Below are 25,910 nucleotides of genomic sequence, written 5' to 3'. Positions count from 1 at the left end.
CTCGAACAAATAAGGCCTAGCTACACCAAGCAATTTTGACAGAATCGTCTATGAAAACAAGTTGTAACTCGGAAACTAAGCAAAGCAGGAGACAAAATTAAATGACAGTAGATTGTGAGAACATATAGCTTTCATTTTTCACAACAGTTGTCACGATTTCAGGTTTATACAAACCTGTAAACAAGGTAATTTACCCCCTGTTAAGTACATGAATTCTGCATCGGCCCTCATATCTATTCCTCATATGACGTCACAGAGACGCACAGCTCTGATTGGTTGAAATTTCATTCGCGGGTGAGAATTGTGCACTGTTGTCAAAAGGTCGATTTAAGTTAATTAAAAATCGAAATGAGTAGTTTCAATGACGGGGTTTCATTTATAACGATGCCAATTAGTGATTTATGTATTTGTACCCCCCTAGAGTATATGTGATCTTGAAAGGGGCAAACACCACCAAACATGACTAGCTTAATGGGCTCACTTTCCGAGAACAGGAAGCTGAACAGACCAATCTCTTTAACTAAATGTGGTCACGTTAGGCATAAGTCATCATTTTAAAAAGAAAAGAGCTAAATATTGAAAAACTTTCTCAGATTTAATTGCTGGATAGATGTATATTTGAAAAACACCTAAATCTTACACAAATTCATCCAGTCACAGCTGCTTGATGATTCAATCTGCACTGAGGGCTCCCTACAAAAACTGCTTGTCATATGACTGATTCTGATTTCATGCAGTAGAAGATGTAGGGATGTCATTATCGCTATTCAGGCTGGTACATGTTTAAGCTTAGACTAGTGCTTAGTTTCTGAATATATATCATTTGGATTGAAACAAATAATTACTTATAAATTGAAAAAGTGCCCCAGTGAGGTGGGAGATTTGTGAGGAGATCTTTAGTTGTTTCATTTTGGGCTTTAGCTTTGCAGAAAGGGATGGGTGGAAAGGAAACAATGCAGGAACTGTGAGGCAGACTAGTGTCAGCATTGTACCCCAGGTTCAGATACCATCATCATCCTTATTTTTTTCAAGGCCAAATGAGAGTGGAAGGTTGCGGGTTCGATCCCCGACCGTGTCATACCAAAAGATGTTAAAACATGGTACTTGTTGGTCCCTACCTGGCGTTCGGCATTAATAGGTACAACAAGAACTGGTCGGCTTGGAGTCAGTATAATGTGTCTGAGTGGGGTATTCATGCTTCACTGTGGCATGGTATCTCAGTGGGCTAGCACTATAAAACCAGCTTCAATCTGGGCTAGTACAAGCAGCCACACATACACATACACACGCATGCACGTCGTCATATGAGCGAAATATTCTCAAGCATGAGGTTAAACCCAATTTCACCTCACCTCACCTCAAGGCCAAATGACCCAGTATTCATACAAATATATACAGAAAGACATGCATATGTGTGTTACATTTGTTGTAAATGGATCTAAAGGTATTGTGTATGTATTTTCCAAATATAAACGAAATATTTTTATGATTTGAATTCAGTATATGTTAAATATTATCTGGATGTATGTTAAGTTGTAAAGAGACAGTTAATTACATACGGAGACTATCATATAATGGACATTGATAAAATATGTTTCTCATCTTCTAATTAGTGGTGGGTATTGCAGTGAATTTTCATATTCAAATACTTTGGGATGAGAAAGCATATATTTAGGAGATAAACCTACTGTGTGGGAAAATCAGAGGTATATAACGAAATTATAATAGCTCTAAATTTCATTTAAAACCGAACGCGTAGCGTGAGGTTTTAAATGAACAATTAGAGCTATTATAATTTCGTTATATACCTCTGATCCTAACAACACAGTGAGTTTATCTCCATTCTATGACAATTTTATGAACAATTTCAGTTGGAGCTCTTTCTTTGGTTCTGAGTCAATGCATTGAAGCGGCCTCGCATTCCAATCTCAAGTGGCATCGCCGAAACCGGGTGATTGGTGGCAAACCGTCAATGACTAACAAACTCCAGATTCAGTAATATCAAATAGCGTTTTGTTTTTCAATGCATCAATCACCAATCATTAACTGATAATTTGGAAAACATATATCAAATAAGTTTAAAAGCTTGGTTCACATTTGAAAATTCCACCGTAGACATTTACCCCACCAGAATAATGGCAGCAACCTCATGGCCTTGACCTTTTTCTCGGAAGTCATTGTTTACATTTACGTGCAAATTTGGGAAGATCGACAGGAGAGCCTCTGACAGTTTCGCCAAAGGTTAACCTGATTGTATGACTGAGATAGTCTTTGATATCTAATTACTGGTACTGGTACAAAATTTAAGAGTAGAGGAGCTTTTGCTGTAACGAGAAGTCTGTGTTCTACCAATTTAGATACTGTTGAATTTTTTAGCCCTGTCAACTTGATGATTTCACCCACCTCTATGTCTGCGTCGACAGCCATGGTGACTCTTACACACCCATGTGTGAACTTTGTGCTCAAATTCGATTCTCACGGATATTATTTTCTACATTTTGGAAAGTGTTTTGTGACCTAGTGGCTTCAAAGTGTAGTAAATTCAAATTGAATCGGATTAGCTGGCATGTTAGCGAGTCTGTTGACAAAGAGCCAGATTTGTGGTGATATTTCAGAAAGGATGGATCAGGACATGAGGGTGTACCTCTGGCATAAACACGGTAAGGTTTGCAGATTCTGTAATTGTGTTTTACTACCTCTAAATTTGAAACAGTACAAATTTCAAAATATCATTTTGTTTGAATTGATAACCCAACTGTTTATTTATGTGGGACGGAAGGCATTACAATTTCTTCGGGCGTTCGATGTTAATGCATCCTCCGTTACGGATCAAGATCAGTGGCGATATCGTTGGCGAAAACTGATGATAAATTTAACCACGGAAATTATTTAGCAGTCTATTGCTGGATCTATTCTGACATAACATAGAATCAGCGTAAACATATTTGTTTTGCTGAATTTTTATTAGGAAAGCAGGCGATGTTTTGATCTTGTTCGACTGAATATTTGTTTCCATGCTTTCGAAGTACTTTTGTATGTATAAACACCTATTGCTGTGATTTACGCAAGTAGTGAGTCGAGCCCGTCATCGCTAAATCCATCTTTAAAGACATATGTGTAATTTCCGACAGTAAAATCGCCGTAATTTATCGATGCATCGGTAGGTTGTTTGGTGTCCGCCATGTTAGTTGGCAGACAAAAATAGTGCGTTACCGTAAACCATGTATGATTGCGCACGGAAAACAGAGACCTGTATAACGTGATTATATACTTCTGAATGACTTTAATTAACCAATCACAATCCAGTGTTTACTGAAGTCATGGTAGAATGCGATGTGTATTGCAACAGATTGCAAGAATTTGTTTTTAACAAAATAATACTTATGATCAAGTTAAGGCTTGATTTATAAAGCAAAAACACAACAAAATCACTATGCTTGATTAAGCTTTGATAAAAACTTTTAGTCATGACAAAATAAATAATATTTGGAACAAATGAAACAAGGAAAAGAACAATTTAACATCAACACAGTGGTTACTAGTTTGAACTTGTTTCTCCACTCTCAAAAAAGCCCTGAGAGTTTAGACAGCAACTTGACCGGGTCAGGACATATCTGAGATCACTGGTCATTAATGAGTAAACATTTAAAACATTCATATCCAAAATGTCGCGAAACATTTGAACAAAAATTAAGAACACAACTCCAAACCGAACATAACTCGGCCTGGTTACAAGGGTCTGTTGAGCCTGCACTAACGCTCTGACTCAACCAGGTATTTACATATGCATAAAAATTGACAAGGGACACAACAAAATTTATTAGCGCATCCACAGGGATGCAGAAAAGGTCCAAGTACTTTTTATAAAAATTTTGATCAAGTAACAGTAAGTTATCACTGAGTCTGCTACTAGCTGGGTTATGGTATCATTTGCAGTTTAATTACTGTAACATTGTGATGATCATGATACACAATACAATGACCCCTGAAATAGAGTATGAGTCCCAGGGACCCTCAAATAGAGGATTTAAGGTAAATCCCTGACAGCGTTAGCGCAGACACCAGACCCAAGAAACCAGCCTGAACATAACTTGACTTCCGGAGTGAAAAATGGAAATATCCGAAGATTTCTGAGTGTTACAAAGTTTTTTGAATGCATGTCGAAATACTGGTTTTCAATCAGCGTATTGCAATACATATCGATTTCATGTCTGAACCGTTAAACCGGTTATATTGCGTTACAGTTGTAGATGTTTACTCTATGCTTCATTCATGTTTGTTTAAATTACATGTCATAAATGCAGAAAGATAAGTGACTGGGATTAATATAGATATGAAGTTATTTCAGGAAGTATCCTAAATGGCTGCTGCAATATTTTTATTTTCAATGTTTTATGTCTACTGCCTGACAGAGTATGTATCTAGTTATGGCCGGTCTTGTGGCTGACGCGAGAGTTGATATAAGAGTCCACGGTAGTGGAATATTACTGTATACTCTTTCACAATCTGCATGAATGGAACTCTGTAACACTGCTGATATGGAGGAATAAGGGTCTATTCACAACATACATACTGATCTGCAATTCTCTCTTTTTCGTGCACTTCCCACCATTTTCCTCCATTGTTTATACAGATTTCCTTCTTGTAGATCCTCCTGCAAAACATTTGTCAATGTTTGCTGTTCTGCCATTGACTTCAGTGTTATTTCATCTCAGCAAAAACACTTATAAATCATAACATCAATTATGAACCTTTATACAAATTTTGAATTTGTTTTGTTTTTTAAGAAGAAATTATGTAAATTTCAAAGTTCAAAATGTGCTTGGCGCTTTGAATACCAATCTCATTAAAGTATATGACAAATCACTTCATGAAGATGCAATAATTCCATCTTGGACCTGAGTGAAGGGTTTTTATTGAGATGGTTGAGTGCAAATGTGAACTCTTTGTGGATGTTGATAGAAAATGGAGATTTCCTTCGCTGTTTTTATATGAGTAAGGGTGAATCCAAACGTGAACTGTTGTGTATGACATTATATTGCTAGTAATAATCACATTTTTAAAATACAATTGTTATCTTATGTATTGTAGTACCATTGGCCATGTGGACTCTGATACCAAAAATAGGTTTTTCTTCTTCTTCTTTTTTTCTGTTAAAGGGGCTGTGGGGTAGCCTAGTGGTTAAAGCGTTGGCTCGTCACGCCGAAGACCCGGGTTGGAATCCCCACATGGGTACATTGTGTGAAGCCCATTTCTGGTGTTCCCTGCCGTGATGTTGCTGGAATATTGCTAAAATGGGCGTAAAACCAAACTCAGTCAGTCAGTCTTCTGTTAAACTCTTGAAGGTGCGGGTTACAATTGTTCTTCAGGAACCCATGCTTGTCATAAGAAGCAACTACGGGATCGGGTGGTCAGGCTCGCTGACTTGGTTGACACATGTCATAGGTTCCCAACTGCGCATGTCCCATATTCCAGTTATGTAGATCGATGCTCATGCCGTTAATCACTGGATTGTCTGGTCCAGACTCAGTTATATATAGACCTCTGCCATATAGCTTGAATATTGCAAAGCCCGCTGTTAAACAACAACCAACTCACCAGCATGTTCTGTTAGTGTAGCAAGAATAATGTTTTAGATCAGATAAAAAATGTGCCAATGAAATATATTTTGTTCATTGAAATAACATTGAAGTCGATTGGAGAATAGCAAAAGTTGTTTGTAGGGAAATGCCTTATTGACATAAAATCGTCCCCTGAAAATTTAAAAATAAAAAACATAAAATATACTGTCAATAATACTGCTCCACTTGTTCAAAAGTAATATATATTTAATGACACACTGAACTGAGTCAAGGACATAAATCTGTCCTACTTTTGAATTATTAACAGGATTTTTAGTGTGTGAAAGTACAGTCGAGCACTGTTGTGTTGAACTCTGATAAGTCGATATCTCGGTTGTTGCAATGTAACATCTCGGTCCCAGCAAAATCCTTCATAATTTATCATTATTCAAGCTCTTTTAACTCGATATGGATGTCTCGATATTTCAGATATCTCGATATAATTTCATGATCCCAACAAGCAAAATTACTCTTTTAACTCGATATTTGCAAAGAAACTCGACATCACCTACCTTTCATGGGCAAGTATCCCTCTGAACTGAGTTTGTTTCCACACGTTTACACAATGTGCGGCTTGAATCAAAGGGATTCAGTAGTTTAAACTAATTAGGGCTAATTGAGTTGAAGGTGTCACTTGTTTGTTTTTCTAACTAGGATTGATTAAGAAGGAATAAATTAGGAAGTACCCACTGTTACGACTAAACACTACTGATAACGGATTACAGTTTCGAATAAAAAGATACTGAAAAATGTTTTGTTTTCTTTCATAGGGATATGTGATGATATGCCCTGGTTTGGCGTCTCGAAGTTCGGGTAACTCGATATTTTTTTTGGTCCCATGAATATCGAGATAACGGTACTCAACTGTATCTATATATGTTCAAATTCGACGTCATAATACTATAACTTAAGTTTGCAAGTTTGACCAAAGATTACCATATCTTGTTTAGTGGTTGTTGTTTTTTTATGAATATGCACTTGCTGTGGAAATATTAGATGTGTGCACTTTTTTAGTAGCTGACCATACATATTCCACGTAAATCAGTCAATCAGCATGCCAATAAATGTCTAGCGAATGAATAAGCGATTAAATAAATGAATGAAAGCATGAAATAAGAGGCGACAATATATATAACAGTGAAACAAATATAAGGGAGAGGGAATTGGAGGATGAATGAATAAACAAACAAACAAATGATATTAGGCATAAAAACAAATGTCAATATAAATGGCTGAAAGAACGTATAAAAAAATACATAGAAATCAGTGAGTGAATGAATGAGTTACATAAGACTTGAAAAAAGAGACACTGCACCATGAAATCCTGAATATCTGGTGCCATCTCAACCATGAACCATTATGTACTTACTATACCGTGCTAAATTTAGGTGATTGACCTATTTAACCATATGCTATAGCCTTTATCAATAACTCTCGATCTCAATATGCAAATTGCACTGGGGAACATATCAGTAAAGTCTGGACATCAAACAGCGTTCCAACTTGCCTGGAGCGGGGATGTTTGCCCACGGAGCAGACGGTCAGAGCTCAGAGCTCAGAGCAGCCAGTTGAGGTTGTTTGATGCTGGAGGCCAGTTGTAGTGTGCTGGGATTAAATGTGCTAGACCAGGCGTGACACATCTGTATTCAGCTTGCGTAGCAGAATTTGTTGTTGAACTTGATAGAGAAACGAAATGTGACATTCTTGTGGTGGAGCGACTTACGAACCTCATGACATCTGACGTCTGCTGACATTTTGATGTATTTATACAGACTGGATTCGGTCTGAACACTTTCAACAATGTGGAAAGAGTGAGTGAATTTTAATTTGAGATTTGATTGCGCATTATAATCTATTTGTGTTGCAGTGTGACTGTTTGTAGGCCTGAATCTAGTATGCTTTGATAGTGTTGGAAAGTTCTCTTTGCATGCATGGACTTGCAGACACAGAGTTATGCATGAATAAATTGTATATCATGAAATGACGCTAAGTGATCTTAAACTGGGCCTGGCTTTAATAAGTCTGACAGCTTTCAACACATGTTTCCAATGAGATTTGAGAAGCAGGGACCACACATCATCTATAATCTTCTTAAATTACTTTCCATTAACATTTTTTAGACATGATTCATAGAGATAGGTACTGGCTGGTGGACCGAAGGGAAACTTCACTGAGCATGTTGAGTGCTTCCTGACTGAACAGACGAGGTTATGAATATAGGTGATGTCAGCTAAAATAGGGGTGAACTTCCCATTGAGGATTACTGCACTACACAGTGACATGAATGTAACTCTCTGTGTGTGGGTTCTTGTTGGTTGGTCGGTTTGTTGTTTAAGGCCGCACTCAGCAATATTCCAGCTATATGGCGGCAGTTTGTAAATAATCGAGTCTGAGACAATTCAGTGATCAACAGCATGAGCATTATTTTACACAATTGGAATACAATGACATGTGTTAACCAAGTCCACTAGTCGTCTCTTTAAGGTCCAAGTCTTCATGGGTAACCAGTGAGTCTGACCGCCTGGTCCTGCTAGTCGTCTCTAACAACAAGCATGGAATGATGAAGGTCAATTCTAACCCAGATCTTCATGGGTATCCATTGAGATACCCAGGGGTGGAAAGAACCCATTGCCCGACGTCTGAGTCCAGTGTTTTTTTCTGTCGGGCAAGCAAATTTGTATATCACACTGTACCTGTTTCCCCCACTCAGTGGATGAGGAATCCTGGTCCTCAGTATCTCTGCATGTTGAGGAGGTTGCCAGAAAGAGGATCAGGTGCTTTCTATGGTTGATCAGACTTTCAACAAGTGTTAGAAATAAAGGGGGATCCTTAATTTCTTTAGGCTTTTGTTGCTAAACTGTTATTGGAATCTGGGGCCCCAGCTGTCTGTTAGTTTTAGCATTTGGATTACGAGATGGTAATAGTAACTTAGATGTACGTTTGACATTTCTAATGAGTACTTTTGTTGATTTTATCCATTAGTTTATTCAGTTTCAATAATGATTTCCCATGAAACATTAGGATTTTGCTCTTCGACAATTTACATTTACCTGTTGTCGAAGCACGTTCCTGAAAATTTGTTTTTTAAAAACATTGCGAAAAATAGTTTCTAATATTAATCCTGTCGATAATATGGCGGTCAATAAGTGTTTTCAGACATCATGAAAATTGACAGTTTTAATAAATGAACCATATGTCAGTTAGGTTCATAAAATATATATCATTTTGAAGCGACAACAAATGCCTGGTCAGTAAACTGGCCTCCAGTGTATGGACTCGTGAGGTCTTGTTGACAACTTCTAACGAGCATTTATTAGGGTTAATGAAATGATTGAATAGGGTAGTAACACTTTTAATTTTCAAATGAAATCGCCTTTGCGTCAATAGGGCATATCTGTAAGAAGAAAAATGCACTCAGAAATTTTTAAGTGCGCAAATGGCCCATGCCTTTCCCACTCACTGCACATTGTTCTCATACGGGTAAATGAACCCTTGGTCTTTGGTGTAACAAGGAAAGTCTCACCCTCTGGGCTTAACCACTACCACTGACTGACTGACTGAGTTTAGTTTTACGCTGCTTTTAGCAATATTCCAGCAATATCACGGCGGGGGACACCAGAAATGTAACCACTACCAGGTACCTACATGATCAAAATAGGTTGGATAGAGGATCTCCAGAAATGGGCACAATACATTATAGCCACTTGTGGGATAAAACCCGTGTTTTCATCATGATGAGCAAATACTATAACTCCCTAAACTATGTCACCACCCAGTCTTAATGATGATGATGATGATGATGATGATGATGTGTGTTGTGTGTGATGATGATGTATTGATGATGTGTGTGTGATGTGTGTGTGTGTGTGTGTGTATGTGTGTGTGTGTGTGTGTATTGTGTATTGTGTGATGATTATTGTGTGTGTGTGTGTGTGTGTGTGTGTGTGTGTGTGTGTGTGTGTGTGTGTGTGTGTGTGTGTGTGTGTGTGTGTGTGTGTGTGTGTGTGTGTGTGTGTGTGTGTGTGTGTGTGTGTGTGTGTGTGTGTGTGTGTGTGTGTGTGTGTGTGTGTGTGTGTGTGTGTGTGTGTGTGTGTGTGTGTGTGTGTGTGTGTGTGTGTGTGTGTGTGTGTGTGTGTGTGTGTGTGTGTGTGTGTGTGTGTGTGTGTGTGTGTGTGTGTGTGTGTGTGTGTGTGTGTGTGTGTGTGTGTGTGTGTGTGTGTGTGTGTGTGTGTGTGTGTGTGTGTGTGTGTGTGTGTGTGTGTGTGTGTGTGTGTGCCTAGTGGTTAAGGCGTTAACTTGTCATGCCAAAGACCCGGGTTCGATTCATCTCTGGTGTCCCCCGCCGTGATATTGCTGGAATATTGCTAAAAGCGGCGTAAAACCAAACTCACTCACTCACTCACTCTTAATGAAGGTGCATGGTGAAATTTGTTATCAGTGGAAGGAATGATGTATGCTGAGATGTGTTGTGTTGTCTTCAGATTCCGTCCAGTCACAGTGAAGGAGATGATCCACGTGGTGCTGGCGGAACATCTCACAGGAAAGGTCTACAACTCCGAGGAAACCACAGAGCTCACGAAAACAATCTCAGATGATATCAAGACAAAGTTAAAAGGTACAGCTGTGACTTTTCACTAGAGGATTTGTTTGCATGGCATGTTTGACTTCCAAGCTAGTTGTAAGAGGCGGCTAATGGGAATGGGTTGTCAAACTCGCTGACTTGTTTGATGCATGTCATCATATCCCAATTGAGTACATCGTGTTCATGAAGTCAATCACTGGACTGTCTGGTCTAGACTTGATTATTTGCAGACCAGTGTCAATGCCCATCATATAGCTGGAATATTGCTGAGTGGGGTGTTAAGCAGACATGTTCACCACTTGATTACAGTCAGTGATAACCAAATTGTAAGCACAGTTTATTGAAATGTATTTCTATATAACTGCATGCTACATGTTTTCATAAAATAGCAAAATATATAGTCACCAGAACCAATTAGATTTGAGATGCTTGTTGACAAAAATGCATGAAATGATTTAAGAACCTATTTTACCTACGAGCAAGGTTATACTTTCATTTTGGTAAATCAAACTAAATGCATGCTATTTACTTATATATTTTTTTTTCAAACAACAGATTTAAATGTTTTGAACCCTTTTCATCATCATCAGTGACTGTTTGTTCCAGATCTGGGCTACGACAGATACAAGTTCATCGTTCAGGTTGTTATTGGAGAACAGAGGGGAGAAGGTGTAAAGTAAGTGACATAGAATTAGCTGTGTGGAAGCCGTGGTGGCTGAGTGGGTTAGATGGCTGACTTTGTGTGCTGGTGGTGAGGTGCCTGAGTCTGAGGGTGTGGGTTCGACTCCCAGATGGGACTCAACCCAACAAAAGTACTAGAATCTGTACTGTACTAAGATAGTGTAGTCCTAAGTATAACCCATGTTACATGGAATCACTTGATTTCACTAGTTATATGGGAAGGGTCAGATAGTAAATATATATGCATAATTCAACAGCGGTTTTTCTACCTACAGTCAAATTCCGATGAGTCGAATCTCTGGGGACAAAGTAATAAATTCGACTTATTGATGTATTCGAGACATAGGTGTATCTATGAGGGTAGAAAAAAAGATGATCCAGTCCAAATTCCTCCGCCTAAGCATTTGTTTATCTAATGATTTCCCTATCACTAATAGGGGCACCTTATCAGTTCCAGTCTGATTACCACAGACAGTGATTTCCGTAAAATCACTAATCTGCCTTTTGAACTCACCCGTCAAAGACGGAAAGGTGTGAGCTGCGCTGGTTTGTTAATTGGATCAGTTTGCTACATCAATCAACTTCTCATTGACTGACTTCTGCTTTTGTATACAAGATTGCTGTTGTTTGAATCTCATGGGACCAAATTTTCTTCTGAGTCATGGTGTGTATTTATGAGACGAATTCGTGTAACCGGTATTCAAATGATGACAACTAAAACAGGGAATGGTCGGGACTGACAAGTACTTCAAGTTATGCATAATGTTCGCGAGACACCGGCATTCGACTCATCGGGATTTGACTAAAATTTGTTAAATCTTGAATGCCTAACATGGGCATTCACAAATACATAAATGATAAAAATATAGAAAAGCTCACAAGCTCAAAAGTTTCATCTCCTTTTTTGCACATGAGCAGAACTTGTGTTCAGACTAAGATGAAGTTCCTTTTTAAAACATTCAAAATTTATGCTTTAACCCCATACTGACGTGTTTTTAAGGTAAGCGCCAAAGAGACATGATTCTAGACTGAGTCAATCTCTCAAGACAGATAATATTGAATTTTGAGTAGATCAGTCCATAGATTCCTGATTGTCAGTATAAAAGAGATAATTATGTCGTAAACGTTTTCTCTGGATTATGGTTGCCAGTTTCCTGTAGGTGACACAGATACATACAGAATGAGAGAGATTAAAATGTTTCTAAGTCATAGCTATCCCTAGTGGTATGCCTAAATATCTACATGGTTATCTCCCTTAGCTGTGACGTCACAGCATTGTTCTTTGAACACCTTCATATTTTTTTCTGTATGGTCACACACGGACGTGTCAGAGTGGAAGAGGTTTATTGTCAAGTTTAATCTTACAGAGTTATTCATGTACGGTCCGTAGAGATCGCATTTGGTCACCAGACAATCGCATTGACTTTATTATTGTTTTTTGTAAAAACTTTTTGACTTTGTGTAGTTTAGGAATTTTCCCGCCCTTTTTTTAACTTTCCCGCCATGTCGCAAAATAAGTGTGTTCAATGTCAAAAATTTATGGCTGAGTTAGTTCTCTATGTGCATCATGTTTTGTTGGAGCTCCTTGCACTGTTGAAGATCGCAGTTTGTTATGTTCTGCCTTATCTACGGAGAAATGGATTAAGATAAAGCACGTAATCAGACGAGGAAGAGAAAATTGTCAGAGATCTCAGATTCCTCTAGAAGTAACATACCTGCCTCTCAGCCTTCTAGTTCAGCAGTTAAATCGGACTCTAAGTCAAAATCTAAATCTAGATCAAGTTATTCATCTAGCCAGGTTGATTTGTCAGCTTTTACGGAGCTTTTGTCTTCTTTCAAGTCGGAAATTCAATCATCCATGCGGCAGTCCTTCCATGACTTTGAGTTACGTAACGAAGGGAAAATCTCAGATTTACAGAGGCAAATTGATTTCTCCGGCTCCCTATCTAAAAATGCGGCCTATCTATATGACTCATACGATAAAGGGCATGCTAGGTCCCAAGGTCAAGAGTCATTCCCCGTAGGGCAGCGCGGTGCTCTGCTCGGTTCGGTCCAGCATCACCCATGTCCTGAAGCCGGGTCGCCGATGCCCACGGTGGGCAAGGCTAAGGCTTCGAGCGGGAGGGACACAGTCCCTGGCTGTCAACCTTTAGGGGTCAGCATCCAAGCTAGCTTGCCCGCCGAGCTGTCTATCGTGTCACGCTCAGGTGATTCGGCGTCCCCAGCACGGCTTGGTCAGGATCCCGTTAGCCGAGTTAAGGTGGTCGGCATGGGTCCTAATCAGCCGTTATGTAACCTGAATACCAAGGCTCACGCACAGCATGGAGTAGCTTGCTCTACGGGGCGTGTAACGGATGGTGCACGGTCTACCTCAGTTACGGCTACGGTTCATTGACACAGACAATCCTCCTATTATTCCGTTAGTCCCGGACCTCTTGGATTCAGACGGGCACACAGCTTTTCCGGCGGCTAACCCAGAACTTGTTATGAAGGAGGGTTTTATTACTATACCATCCATGGATACAGCTGCAGAGTACTATATACCAGGATGGTCTTTGAAAGAGAAAATGGAAATGCTACATGCTCTTTATCCAAATACTTTGCCGCCTCCTACTGATACTATGGAACGGGAAATACCTATTGAGCTGGGGTCGTCTGGATGTTTACCACCAGAACGTACTTCGAAGTTATTTTTACCACATTCTTCAGTTGTAAAGCCTCCCTGGATAATTACAATGAGGCACTGGCCAAGTCTACTTCGCTACAGTCATTACCTAGGATTTCTCAGAGACCAGTCTATGCGATCCACAGTTGGGATCTGCCAGCTAGTTTGCCTCATTTGGATAAGGACTTTAGTTTACTGGAAGCTAGGAGTCATGGAGGCAATGTCATACCATGTCTTCCTAGAGAATTCAAGGAACTGGATACTGCAGCCCATTCTTCTATTGACATACTATCATATATAAACTGGTTTGCGGCTGGTGTCCGTGCTCTGCTTCCTCCGGTTTTCAAAGACTATTCAGGAGTTAAAAACGATACCTTAGTGGCTATGTCAGTGCATGAGGTTGCATTGGCTCACTCCTTCCTGGATGTGTTATATCAGGGTGTATCGGATGCTACTCAGAACCAGGTGTATTCGCTGGGTAGACTCACTGCTATGGAGAGGAGTCATAAATTAAGCTCAGTTTGGAATTTACCAGAGTCTACTAAAGATTTGATGTTCCAGCAGCCATTAAATTGTGAGGAGATTTTCAACGGTCAATGTCAGCAAACGGTGGAAGCAAGAGATGCTACTACTTCCAGGAATCTCAATCAGCGTTTGGCTTCAACCCTATTGAACCAAAATAGATTCAGATCTGCTCCTAGGAGTAGGAGAGAAGGAACACAGTCTAGCTCAGGCTCCCGCTCACAGTCTATGAATCGTTGTGCCCCTCTACAACGTTCAAGTTTTGACAGGGCCATGGATACTAGGCCACATACTTTTCCTCCATCTCAGCGGGGAGCTCCTCCTAGTTCTAGAGGTGGAGGAAGGGGAACTAGGTCCTTTCACCCCTCAAGGGCTAGGAAGTTTAGACTCGATACCAACAGTTCATTCTATGCCTTATGATTTGGATCTGTCCCCTGAATTGGAGTTGGATTTCGAATTTGTTCAGCCGGTAGCTCCCTCGCCAGTTGGGGGTCGTCTAGCGCAGTATCACAAGAATTGGGAGCAAATTACAAAGGACACTTGGATACTATCAGTAGTTTGTCGGGGATTCATCCTACCTTGGGAGGTTCGGCCGCCAGTCACATGCCATCCGAGCAGTCGCAGATTTTGTGATTCAAGGTCAGCGTCTAGTTGCGGCCGAGAAATCTATTCATTAGCTATTAGAGAAGCAAGCAATAATAGAGATATCCCCGCAGGACACTTCGGAGGGGTTTTATTCTCCGTTTTTTCTAGTCCCCAAGAAGGAAACAGCAGAAATGCGCATGATTATAGATCTGAAAATCCTCAACAAGAGTTTTCTACGAAAACCACCAAAATTCAAGATGGAATCTTTGAGCAATCTGTGCAATCTTATCCAACCAGAAGCCAAGTTTATAAGCATGGATCTCAAGGACGCCTATCTTCATGTGCCTATACATCCTCGGTCACAGAGATACCTGATGTTCGCAGTAAATGGTCGCAGGTATCAGTTCAGAGTCCTACCAATCGGCATATCCCTTGCGCCTTGGCTGATTACGGCAGTGATAACTCCCATTGTAACTTTTCTTCATCACAGACGCATAGCCATTCACGGTTGTCTGGACGATTTCTTAGCCATGAATACGATCACAAACAAACTTGTAATGCAAACAAAATTTATAATTCATGTGTTTACGCATTTGGGCCTAATCATTCATCCGGATACATCTTCGGGAAACCCAAGTATGGATAAATCAGAACAGAACTTTGGATCTAGACACATTAAATTTTTACCCGAATCATGTCAAGACAGAATTACTTTGTTGGACTCAGGAGTCATATGTTCTACCGGGGCGCCCCATTTCGTCCACCTCCTCAGGATGTCACAATATATTCAGACGCTTCGGCCACAGGATTGGGAGCGCACATGGACCAGTGTCAGGTTCAGGGCACATGGTCTCCACAGGAGAGAGTATACCACATCAATGTATTGGAAATGTTAGCAATTGTAAAAGCATTGGCTCACTGGAGTTGGAGTCTGCACGGCAAGAGTGTCATGCTAGCCACAGACAATTCAACGGTAGTAGCTTACGTGAACAAGCAGGGAGGAACCAGATCAATGAGTCTTTTACAAGTCACGCAACACCTTTTTGCCATTGCCGAATGCACAAGATGTTACCTAAGGGCTCGTCATATTCCCGGACGTTTCAACATTCTTGCGGACTCCTTATCAAGGCAGGACAGCGTCATTCCCACGGAGTGGACTTTACACAGGGAAGCCTTCGATTTAATCGGGAAAAAATGGCAGTCTCCTTTGACAGACCTGTTTGCGACCCGCTGGAACAATCGTCTACCAACGTATGTAAGTCCAGTGCCAGATCCGCTAGCATGGGCAGTGGATGCCATGTCAATACCTTGGGAAAATATGATTGCCTATGCATTCCCTCCGTTCAAATTGTTACCGGAAGTCTTGGCCAAGATTCTGTGTCACAACTGTGAAGTTTATCTAGTGGCTCCTCTTTGGCCAGCAAGGACATGGTTCACCACTCTCCTCCAGCTTGTCACGGACCCTCCTCTTCTATTGCCGGAATGGGAGAATCTCTTCAGTCAACCAAATTCCACATGAGTCCACAGGAACCTGCAGAACCTAGCTCTTCACGTGTGGAGGCTATCTGCAAATCACTCCAGCAACAAGGGTTTGACGATAGATCTTCCCTGGCAATTACCCAATCAATTAGACACTCCACAGCAGCTCTCTTGACCAGAATTTGTAGCAAAACATCAGTCAGCTGCTAGCAGGCCATTCGGACCAAGGATTTATAAAATTCTGGCCTTACCTACCACTGCCTCCAGAGTAGATAGATCAAGATTATTATGTCCTATTCGTGCTTTACGGTGGTACATTCAGAGAACTCTTGACTTCAAAAGGGGTCGCCGTCGTTTGTTTCTTCCGTGTAAGCAGAACATTGATTCAGAAATTTAAAAAAAATACCATCTCATCGTGGCTTAGAAAGACTATCACCTTTGCTTATAGAGACTGCGATCAGGAGACTATAGATGCTAAGTTTTCACCCCATGAGATGAGGGCACTAGCTTCATCTTTGGCAGCTTGGAATTCAGTTTCGATGGAACAGATAGTATCTAGTTGTCAGTGGAAAACATTAAATACTTTTTCGAATGTTTATCTTAGAGATGTTTTTGTCACTTCCTTGGAGGGCATACGAAACTTAGGGCCTTTAGTGGCGGCACACCATATATCCTCTGCCTGACCTCTTTTTCAAAAAAAAAAGTGGTGGAGGGGTGTGTGTGTGTGTGTTCAAGTGAAAGCCTGAAAGTGGATCAGTTCACATCAGACGACCTGGATCAACAAGACTTTAGGACTTGGATATTGGATACTTGTTCATGAAGATTTTCATGAAGATCTACCAGATTATCGGGTGAGAAATTAAATTATATCTAATATTATCTAACAGTGAATGGTGATGGTTTCACAGATCACGTGATTTGGAGAGAACTGTTGGGAAGTTGTTCAAGAGGATTAGTTGAGGAAGGGTAGTATATACATCTGAGGATTGATACATGAACCGGAAGTGACATCGTAACCGGAAGTGACGTCATACCGGAAGTGACGTCATACCGGGAGTGACATCGTAACCGGAAGTGACGTATTAGGTAACATCATAAAGCCGAAAGTGACGTCATAGCTGACGTCTTAATTCCGGAAGTGACGTCATAAACCGGAAGGTGATGATAACATATTTAGACAAAAGTTTTGGGTAAAATAATACTATTCTGAACATATTAAGCAAGAAATCGCTACCTGTACGTAAATTATGGAACTTATTGGACGTATCGTGCTAGGTTATGACCTGTGACAAAAATGCTTCATGTATATATTTTCGCATTAAACATCGTGTCCGAGCGTGAAGATTGAGGCGGCGAGAGCCGAGATGTCACTTGTCAGTGACTTGACTTATATTACATGATCGCACAAAAAGATGGAAATAGTAATTTTATATGTACATTTGACAGCTGTTGTTGATTTTATTCATTAGTTTATTCAATTTACTTAATGAATTCCTCAAAACATCGTTACTTTGCTCTTTGACAATGTTATTGTAGACCCGCTGCCGAAGCATGTGTCTGAGAATCGTTGTTTTCAATAACATTGCGAAAAATAGTTTATAATTTTAATTCTGCCGATAATATATGATAAATTGAAATTTAATAAGTGTTTTCAGACATTGTGAAATGTGATAGATTTAATATATGAATCATAAGTCAGGTAGGTTCCTAAAATTATGTCTCATTTTGACGTGACTACTGCCTGGCCGCTTAATCGGCCTCCGGTGTCTGGGGACTCATTACGTTGTGGCCGCTTAAGCGGCCTGCGGTGTTGAATGGGTTAATGGTCTAATTTCTCTCCAGATATTTCAGAATATTCCTTCATGTTAACTTCCTGTTCTAGTAATATATTAACAAGATAATATGGTGGCGGGAATATTGAACAGGAAGTTATCTAAGTCATATTTATCCCAAGAAGGGAATTTGGGATTCCAGAAGTATAGTGGTATTCCTCTGTTTCCTCATTCACTGGAGCCCTCCACCCTCATGTGGGATTCTGGCAACCATAATCCAGAGGAAACGTTTACGACATAATTAGGAACAATTACGGATATTGTTAGTAATTATTAGTAAACTTACTTCTGGATTATGGGATCTAGGACCCTCCCTTACCTCCCCGCGATGTGTATGAGGAAAAATAATTTTTAAAAAAATAAAAAAATATGAAGGTGTTCAAAGAACAATGCTGTGACGTCACAGCTAAGGGAGATAACCATGTAGATATTTAGGCATACCACTAGGGATAGCTATGACTTAGAAGAATTTTAATCTCTTTCATTCTGTATGTATCTGTGTCACCCACAGGAAACTGGCAACCATAATCCAGAGGTAAGTTTACTAATAATTACTAACAATATCCGTAATTGTTCCTAATGAATGTAATGTATGGAAATGGTAGGAATGTTATTATGTAGAGAAACTTGAAACTGGTTGTGCAGTAATATAATGTCATCAGTTAAGGATGTCGTGAATAGTTCATGATGCTGTGTGAACAGTGGAGGAAGTCACAGAGTATTATTCTCAAAGATGAAGCTGTAAGATATTTATGTGGCAGTCAGCATCGAGAATCACTTAAGTGGGTGATATCATCTAATAGCGATCTTCGTTTCTTTTTTTTACACAAAACCAGATGTCAACTAAGGCACATATTATTTCTTACAGCACTTACAAGTGGATAAAGCTCTATTAGCTATGTTATTTAGCATTATTATTTATTCATCTTTAACATCGAGGATTTTTATCAATTCTCTATTTTTGAATAGAAAAATATTGCACCTCTTAATGCCAAGCTCCAGACGTAGTGGCAAGAAAAACAACGGAATCAAACCTACATCCTACCACTCTCAAGGCTGACGCTTTGTACAGTAGGGGTTTAATTTCAGAAGTAATCCATGTACGAGCGACCTCCCGCCAACAATTATCACTTAGTATCTCTCTTCACTTTAACTTTAAGTGAACAAGCTTTATCAAGATATACCTCTTTGTTCAAATATCATGAACACTCAGGATGATGAATACACAATGCATTTACAAAGTTTTCAGATGTGACATATGTTACATCTAAACACCTTCTAAAAAGCATTACCGCCTTCGTGTTGTAGTGGTTAGAGCGTCTGCTTGGAGAGCGGAAGGTCGCAGGTTCGATCCCCAGCCGCGGCATACCAAAAGACGTTAAAATATGGTACTTGTTGGTCCCTGCCTGGCGCTTGGCATTAATGGGTACAACAAGAACTGGTCAGTATAATGTGTCTGAGTGGAGTATTCATGCTTCACTGCGGCATGGTATCTCAGTGGGCTAGCACTATAAAACCAGCTTAAGTCAGGGCTAGTACAAACAGTCGTCATATGAGCGAAATATTCTCAAGCACGACGTTAAACCTAATTTCACCTCATCCACCTCTAAAAAGCATTGTTTATTAGCTACGAGGGTGAAAATATCCGGTTCATATTTTTCATACGATGCCCGAGGGCAAAATATCACTTTGTCATGGTGATGTGAAGTCATGAACAAGGCTATGACGTCACATTTCTTCTGTGACGTTGCGTTCTACATGCGGCGATGGCCTATGTTTGAAAGTAGATTTGGATTTTTTTTTCTCACACTGAGAGTGTGGGTTTGAATCCCAGCTGGAACTCACCCCAGAAAAGTACTAGAATCTGTACTATTACTGAGAAAGTGTATTCCCAGATATAACATGTGTAACATATGTTGCTCAGGTCTTATTGTAAATGGAAACTTATATAATAAAAAAAAAAGAAATGTTGAAAGGCTCCAAGAATAAGACTTTCTCAATTATATTAGGAATTGGTGAAATCTTATTGTCTTTGGCCATAGATTTGGTTATAGATTTCTTTTGAAGTTTGTATATGGACTGTTTCACTCACTTTAGCCAATCTTACGTATTTGATCTTGCTAGAAGTCCACATATCATAAAGAACTAGTTATCAACCATTTGGACATGTCTGAATATTTTTCATATCAGTATTTCAGAGTTTTCTATAACTTTATAAGGGGAAATAATACATCCCTCTTAACCTTCACTAACTTGACATGAGGTTGACAAGTCGACTTTTGCCAATTTCTTGGTTTTCATACTACTTACATTGGACAGAGATGATATACCGAAATATGGTCTCTGCATTGGACAAATCTTTGCTTTTAAGTGGGAAAATATATTGAATATTAAAGACTGTTTCTAGACTTCAGAAATTCATTTGATCGTTGTAAGGGTTCAAGCTATGGTTGAGCCATGAGGATATATTTTCTTAGGATTTTTGTGTGTTGCAAACAAGTCAGAACATGAGCTTGAAAAGAAAAATGTTTTTCAGCAGCTGATACATAGATTCATAAGAAGTGTTCAAATTATCCAAATATATTAACTTTGAATGTCAGGCCAGTATGTGCTTTTTTTTTTATTAAATCAATACTTGTTAACTTTACATTTATACCATGCTACACCATGATAGTCCATTTGTCAAGTGTCATAAGAAATTATTTTGTTTTCCAATTCATAAGTACTAGTGTTTTCATGGTTTGTCCGGATTAAAAAAACATCTTTTGTTGTAAACAAGTTATCAAATGCTTATCATCAGCTGAAACTTAAAATGCTTTCCACAGATCATTAATCTTTAGCATATGAGATGCCTGAATGGGCTGTTAAAATCCACTATATATATCATGTTTGGATGTTTTGTGACATGTTTGAAAGGTAACAGCAATGTAGATAAAGCCAAAATAGATGCTGGCTTCAGTTCAAACGTATACCTTTTGTTTTGAATTCGCCGAATTCCAGTGTTTCTGTTTCCAAGGAATCCATATTACTGGAACTATGTTTAAGATATTGTCATTAGTTTCATGTCATCCTATGTAGGGGGAACAGGTGGCCCAGTTATCCGAGGCTCCATGCACAATTGACCCAGAGTTGTGCTTCTTTGGTGTGCCAGGATCCTGTGATCATGGGTTTGCTTCCAAATGTGCTCTGATAATGTTTTTTGGTTTGTGTCTGTACTATTCTAGTATTAAATTGTCTTCACTGTGCAGAGTTGTGGCATTAAATAACAAACAGAGTTGTGTACCTTGGGCTTGCCAGATTCCTATGATTGTGGTTTGAATTGAGCTTTCACCCCGATTTCATTGCTTGGGAGTTTCAGCAGAGTGGTAAATGTCTGAGGCCTGCATCACTTCTGGCTTTCTCCCACATCAACCGGACATAATGATAATGAGAATATTTATAATGTGCCTTTCCAGGCTTCATATCCTGCTCAAAGCACACAAAGACTTAGTTCAAATTTCATTTCCATTTCTGTATGTCTCAGTGGTACCTACAGGATAAAGGCAACCATAATCCAGAGGGAAAGTTTGCGACATAATTCTGTTTCTTATTACCACAGATAACCCAAGCTGCCTGTGAGGTGCTAGAAGTTAGTAGAAGGTTAATTGTCTCATGACTCATTCTACCGGGTACCCCTTTTCTGCTAGGTGAACAGAAGCAATTTTGAACAAACTCACTTGCCTAAGATAAGACCACATTATAACATGTGCTTCATTGTGGGGCAGGACTGAAGTCCTAGAAACTCTCAGGAGTCTAGCTGCCACACATGGTCACCCATCCAAGTACTCTCTGCGCTCAACGTTGCGTAACTTCAACTGATTGTGACCTGATGCACAGGGCCACACAGCACCACCACATGGCATGATATGACTAAAATACAGGGCCCCGTTCCTCAAAGCGATCGTAGCGCTACGACAGTCGTAACTCCCATACTTTAACATAGACTTACGACTGTCGTAGCTCTATGATCCCTTTGAGGAACGGGGCCCAGAAGAACAACTTCAAAGCCAACTCACTCAATGCCCTTTCATCTTTTTTTTTTATATCCTTGAAATATTGAAAAATCAAGCAGATCAAAATATATTGAAACTGTTCCTTTCGGTTTGTCGTTGTGGCCTTTGGCCATTGCTGTCAGATCATCAGGCTATATGAACTGAAATAACACAGAATGTCACGTAACCTTCCATTCTGTAACAGGTTAGCATTGGTCACCAGAAACCGAAGCTTGTCTTAACAGGCGACTAACGGGATCAGATGGGCAGGTTGGCTGACTAGGTTGACACATGTCATCGTATCTAATTGCGTAGATCGATGTTCATGCTGTTGATCCCTGGATTATCTGGTCCAGACTCGATTATTTACAGACTGCTGCCATATAGCTGTAATATTGTTGAGTGTGGCGTAAAACTTAACTCACTCACTCACTTCCATTGTATTTACAAGAATGGTTCTTTCTTTCAGGATGGCTTGTCGATGTTTCTGGGACTCAGATACAGACAACTATGCTCAGGATATATTCATGAATGTAAGCTGATCCTGAATTACTGAACTGCCAAAGCACTAGGAGCTATTCTTCTCACAGTTTATATTTATCGTGAAATTTGGCAGTGTTTCTGTCCTTCAGACTAAGACTGAGGTTCTACCAAGTGGATTTGTTTATGACGGGAACGTTAATACATATATAGTGCTGTTTCGGGTTTGCTTGGGACTTTAGTGTGTTTGTTCTTAAATCAGTAAACATTTTTTGTTGTACGCTCGGGGCTGATAAGATTATCACGCTTATGAATAATTAAAATGTGTTTGCGTGATATGTTGCTAATGTTTAGCTCACCTGATGTGAGCTTATGTCATCACTTGCTTGTGCATCGTGCTCATCATCATCAGTCATAAACTGATAAAGCTGAAATGAATATTTTCTGTTGCACACTTAATCTCTTGATGCCCTTGACAATGCTAATCTTTAGCTTGTTATACAGCTTATAACAAGAGTCTGTTTTTTGTTATGCTTAGATTTTAACACTTATTAAGTTACAAAAAGTGGGGCAATTATACAAGTCCTGGCAGGTGTAGAGTGTTTACTTGAATCTAAAATGTTTATTTATATATTGTTTCTGTAATGGTATTTACATCCTCTTTGAAAACAAACAAAAATAAGTGGACATTTTTAACCTTCATTCTTCCCTTTGGATAAATGTCAGTGTGACTGTAACCTCTGAAGATCCCAGTTAGAATTGATCTTCAGCAACTCAGGCTTGTCGCAAGAGGCAACTAATCGGATTGGATGGTCAGGCTTGCTGACGTGATTGACAAATGTCATCGTATTCCATTTGTGTAGATCGATGCTCATGCTGTTGATCACTGGATTGACCGGTCCAGACTCGATTATTTACAGACCGCCGCCATAAAGCTGGAATATTGCTGAGTGTGGTGTAAATGTAAACTCACTTGCTCAGTGTGACTGTATCATGAGTTAATGATTTCGTTCTATGTTTCAGGATTCAATATTCTGTGTGGCTGCTGCCTTTGGTGTATTCTACTATTGAAATCAACAACGCCTTCACCATGTCATTTTGTTATTGCCTGTTGCACATTGTTCTACATTGACTGAAATGCACATCGTTCACAGAAGAGTCTGGGATATGTTGCAGTATTATGCATCAGACTTGGCAAATAGGATTGCCTAATGCCAGTGGACTCTCTATTACATGATTGGGCTGACTATATTTATAACCTGTTAGGAAATAAAAGAAGATGTCATATAGAAGACTCGGTTCGAAATAATTGTAGTTCAGCATGCTCCTTAACAAAGCCCTGATTTGAGACCAAGAGGTTAAACATTAAGCTTTTTTCAAAAGGATCTATCCAGCCCAAATGCATAAGAAGCTTGTGACTCCAGATAGACCAGAAAACTCTGATCCTTGTTAGAAATGAAAGGATTCTGTGACCTTGAGGTTTGCTCTATGGTCTTTGTAGGGACCACCTGAACATTGCATTCTTAATGTAAGGAGGACCCTTTCACAGTCTTGCTTATTTTGGAACGTGTTTCTTTTTTGTCACAATGCCTCTTGCTGTATATGTTTAGAGCCTTTAACTCTCACAGAATAGGTATGTGAGATTACTGAGCTTTATCCCGCTTCTTTCGTCTCCTCTATGTCTTTGTGATTCATATTTCGGCAAGGGGCGGTGGGATGGCCTAGTGGTTTAAGCATTCGCTTGTCACCCTGAAGACCTGGGTTCGATTCCCCCTCATGGGTATAATGTGTGGAGCCCATTTCTAGTGTCCCCTGCTGTGATAATGCTGGAATATTGCTAAAAGTGGAGTAAAACCATACCCACTCACTCATATTTCAGTAAACCTACACCGATCCCTGGATCTGTTCTTGTATTTTCTGATAATTACCTGAGCTTGAGCTTCATTTGTTTGATTTCCTGTGCTTCAAGGTCTAACATACCAATCAGAATGCGAGTTACAAACAAGCCTCGATGTTGGGCTTGAAACAACCCGTTGATGATGTTCATGTAAGATATTTCAGTTTGTGCTTAATGTATCAATACACACGTAGGTTGTCAAATGCTGTGAAGCCCAAAATGACTTCTTTACAAGATTACAAGTTTTCTTTTGAACATGCAAATTGTATTTTCTAAATTTCATCTACCTCAAAAATCAATCTCTGGACGTGGTAGATATTTTATATATAATGTGTTGTGGGATACAAAAAGGCAAAACAAAAACGCAGATAGAAACTTTGTTTAGCTGGGTCCAGTAAGTTGTTCCAAGTACATGCATGATCTCAGAGCTGTGATGTTTGACGTTCCAGTCTTTGAACACTGCTTCATCAGTCATGTTTTTTTTCCTTTTTGTAAAGATTTCATCTCATGAAGTGGGGCAGACATTGTCCAGTACTCAAAGGCAACACACAATTCTTGTGCAAAATTCCGTCCTCTGAATGGGCCTAAGATCACAGAAGATCAGGGGTTTTAATCTCAGATTCGCCCTGTCTATTTCCATTGGCTTGTCAGCACCATATTTCTGCTTGTGGTATTTACCTGAAGTACACAGGGGTGAAAATAACTTTAAAATTGCTAGTGTACTCCGGTACAGTGGCACATGTAAAATCACTTGCCCTGATAATTTTTCCACTATACCAGCTGTTTTCTTGTTGAATTTTTACATAAAGAACATAATTAACATTGGTAAGTCAACTGGACACCAGTACAGTGTGATATTCAAATTGGCTTGCCCAACAGAAAAATACACTGGACTCGGGCGTCGGGCAATGGGTTATTTCCACCCCTGGTACAAATGTTTATCACCTACATCATTCCAGGCTTTCCAGCCACATTAATCTGAAATATGGTGATGATATAGTGATTAAGCACAACTCGCCCATTCATACCTAGCGTGAATTCTGTATATAATGCTCCACGTCTGGTCACACAGATTATGTTTGTGGAAGGGGATCCTTTCTTTTCTTGAGTAACTGTTGACAGAGATAAATTTCTCATGACACTTACTTAATCTTTATATTTGTTTATGATTGGGATATATTTTCTGTTAATGTTTGAACATTGATATAACATTGATAATGTATGTTTGAAAACAAAATATTCATTGATATTGTATTGTGTCAGGGCAAGTTTGTTTTTAGAATTTTTTCTGCAAATAATTTTAAATCTACTTATGTTGGTCCTTTTTTCTTGACAGTTAAATCCACAACTCCTTAATTGTTAGATGTTTAATTGGAATTTTAGAAGATTCTATTTTATTCACATAAAGAATTTTCTGGATTTCATCTTCTTTTTATTCTTTGAAAGAATTTTCTGGATTTCATCTCCTTTTTATTCGATGAAATCCAGAAAATTCTTTATATTAATAGAACAGCATCTTCTAAAATTCCAATCAC

At 39.3% G+C, this 25,910-nt stretch overlaps 1 protein-coding gene across 2 annotated transcripts in view; it reads left to right on the top strand.

Moving 5' to 3' along the window:
• The window catches only part of LOC124281150 (dynein light chain Tctex-type protein 2B-like), a 34,990-nt gene extending 9,841 nt beyond the window's left edge, over nt 1-25,149 (top strand). The window contains exons 1-5 of one of the 2 annotated variants that reach the window (XM_046717176.1): nt 7,112-7,432; nt 10,103-10,236; nt 10,810-10,879; nt 22,468-22,531; nt 23,502-25,149. In XM_046717176.1, the coding sequence (XP_046573132.1) occupies nt 7,422-7,432; nt 10,103-10,236; nt 10,810-10,879; nt 22,468-22,531; nt 23,502-23,549 (327 nt within the window). In that variant the 5' untranslated portion in view covers nt 7,112-7,421 and the 3' untranslated portion in view covers nt 23,550-25,149. Of the gene's footprint in view, nt 1-7,111; nt 7,433-10,102; nt 10,237-10,809; nt 10,880-22,467; nt 22,532-23,501 lie in introns of those variants that run through there. The other variant, XM_046717175.1, reaches the window with a different exon arrangement.
• Nucleotides 25,150-25,910: the final 761 nt, after the last annotated feature.

Source organism: Haliotis rubra, unplaced genomic scaffold (genome assembly GCF_003918875.1).
Source record: "Haliotis rubra isolate DU_JTF1 unplaced genomic scaffold, ASM391887v1 Scf28, whole genome shotgun sequence".
In the NCBI taxonomy this organism is placed as follows: Eukaryota; Metazoa; Mollusca; class Gastropoda; order Lepetellida; family Haliotidae; genus Haliotis; species Haliotis rubra.
Note: the sequence above shows the minus strand (reverse complement) of the source record. Positions and strands in the feature narration are given on the sequence as shown.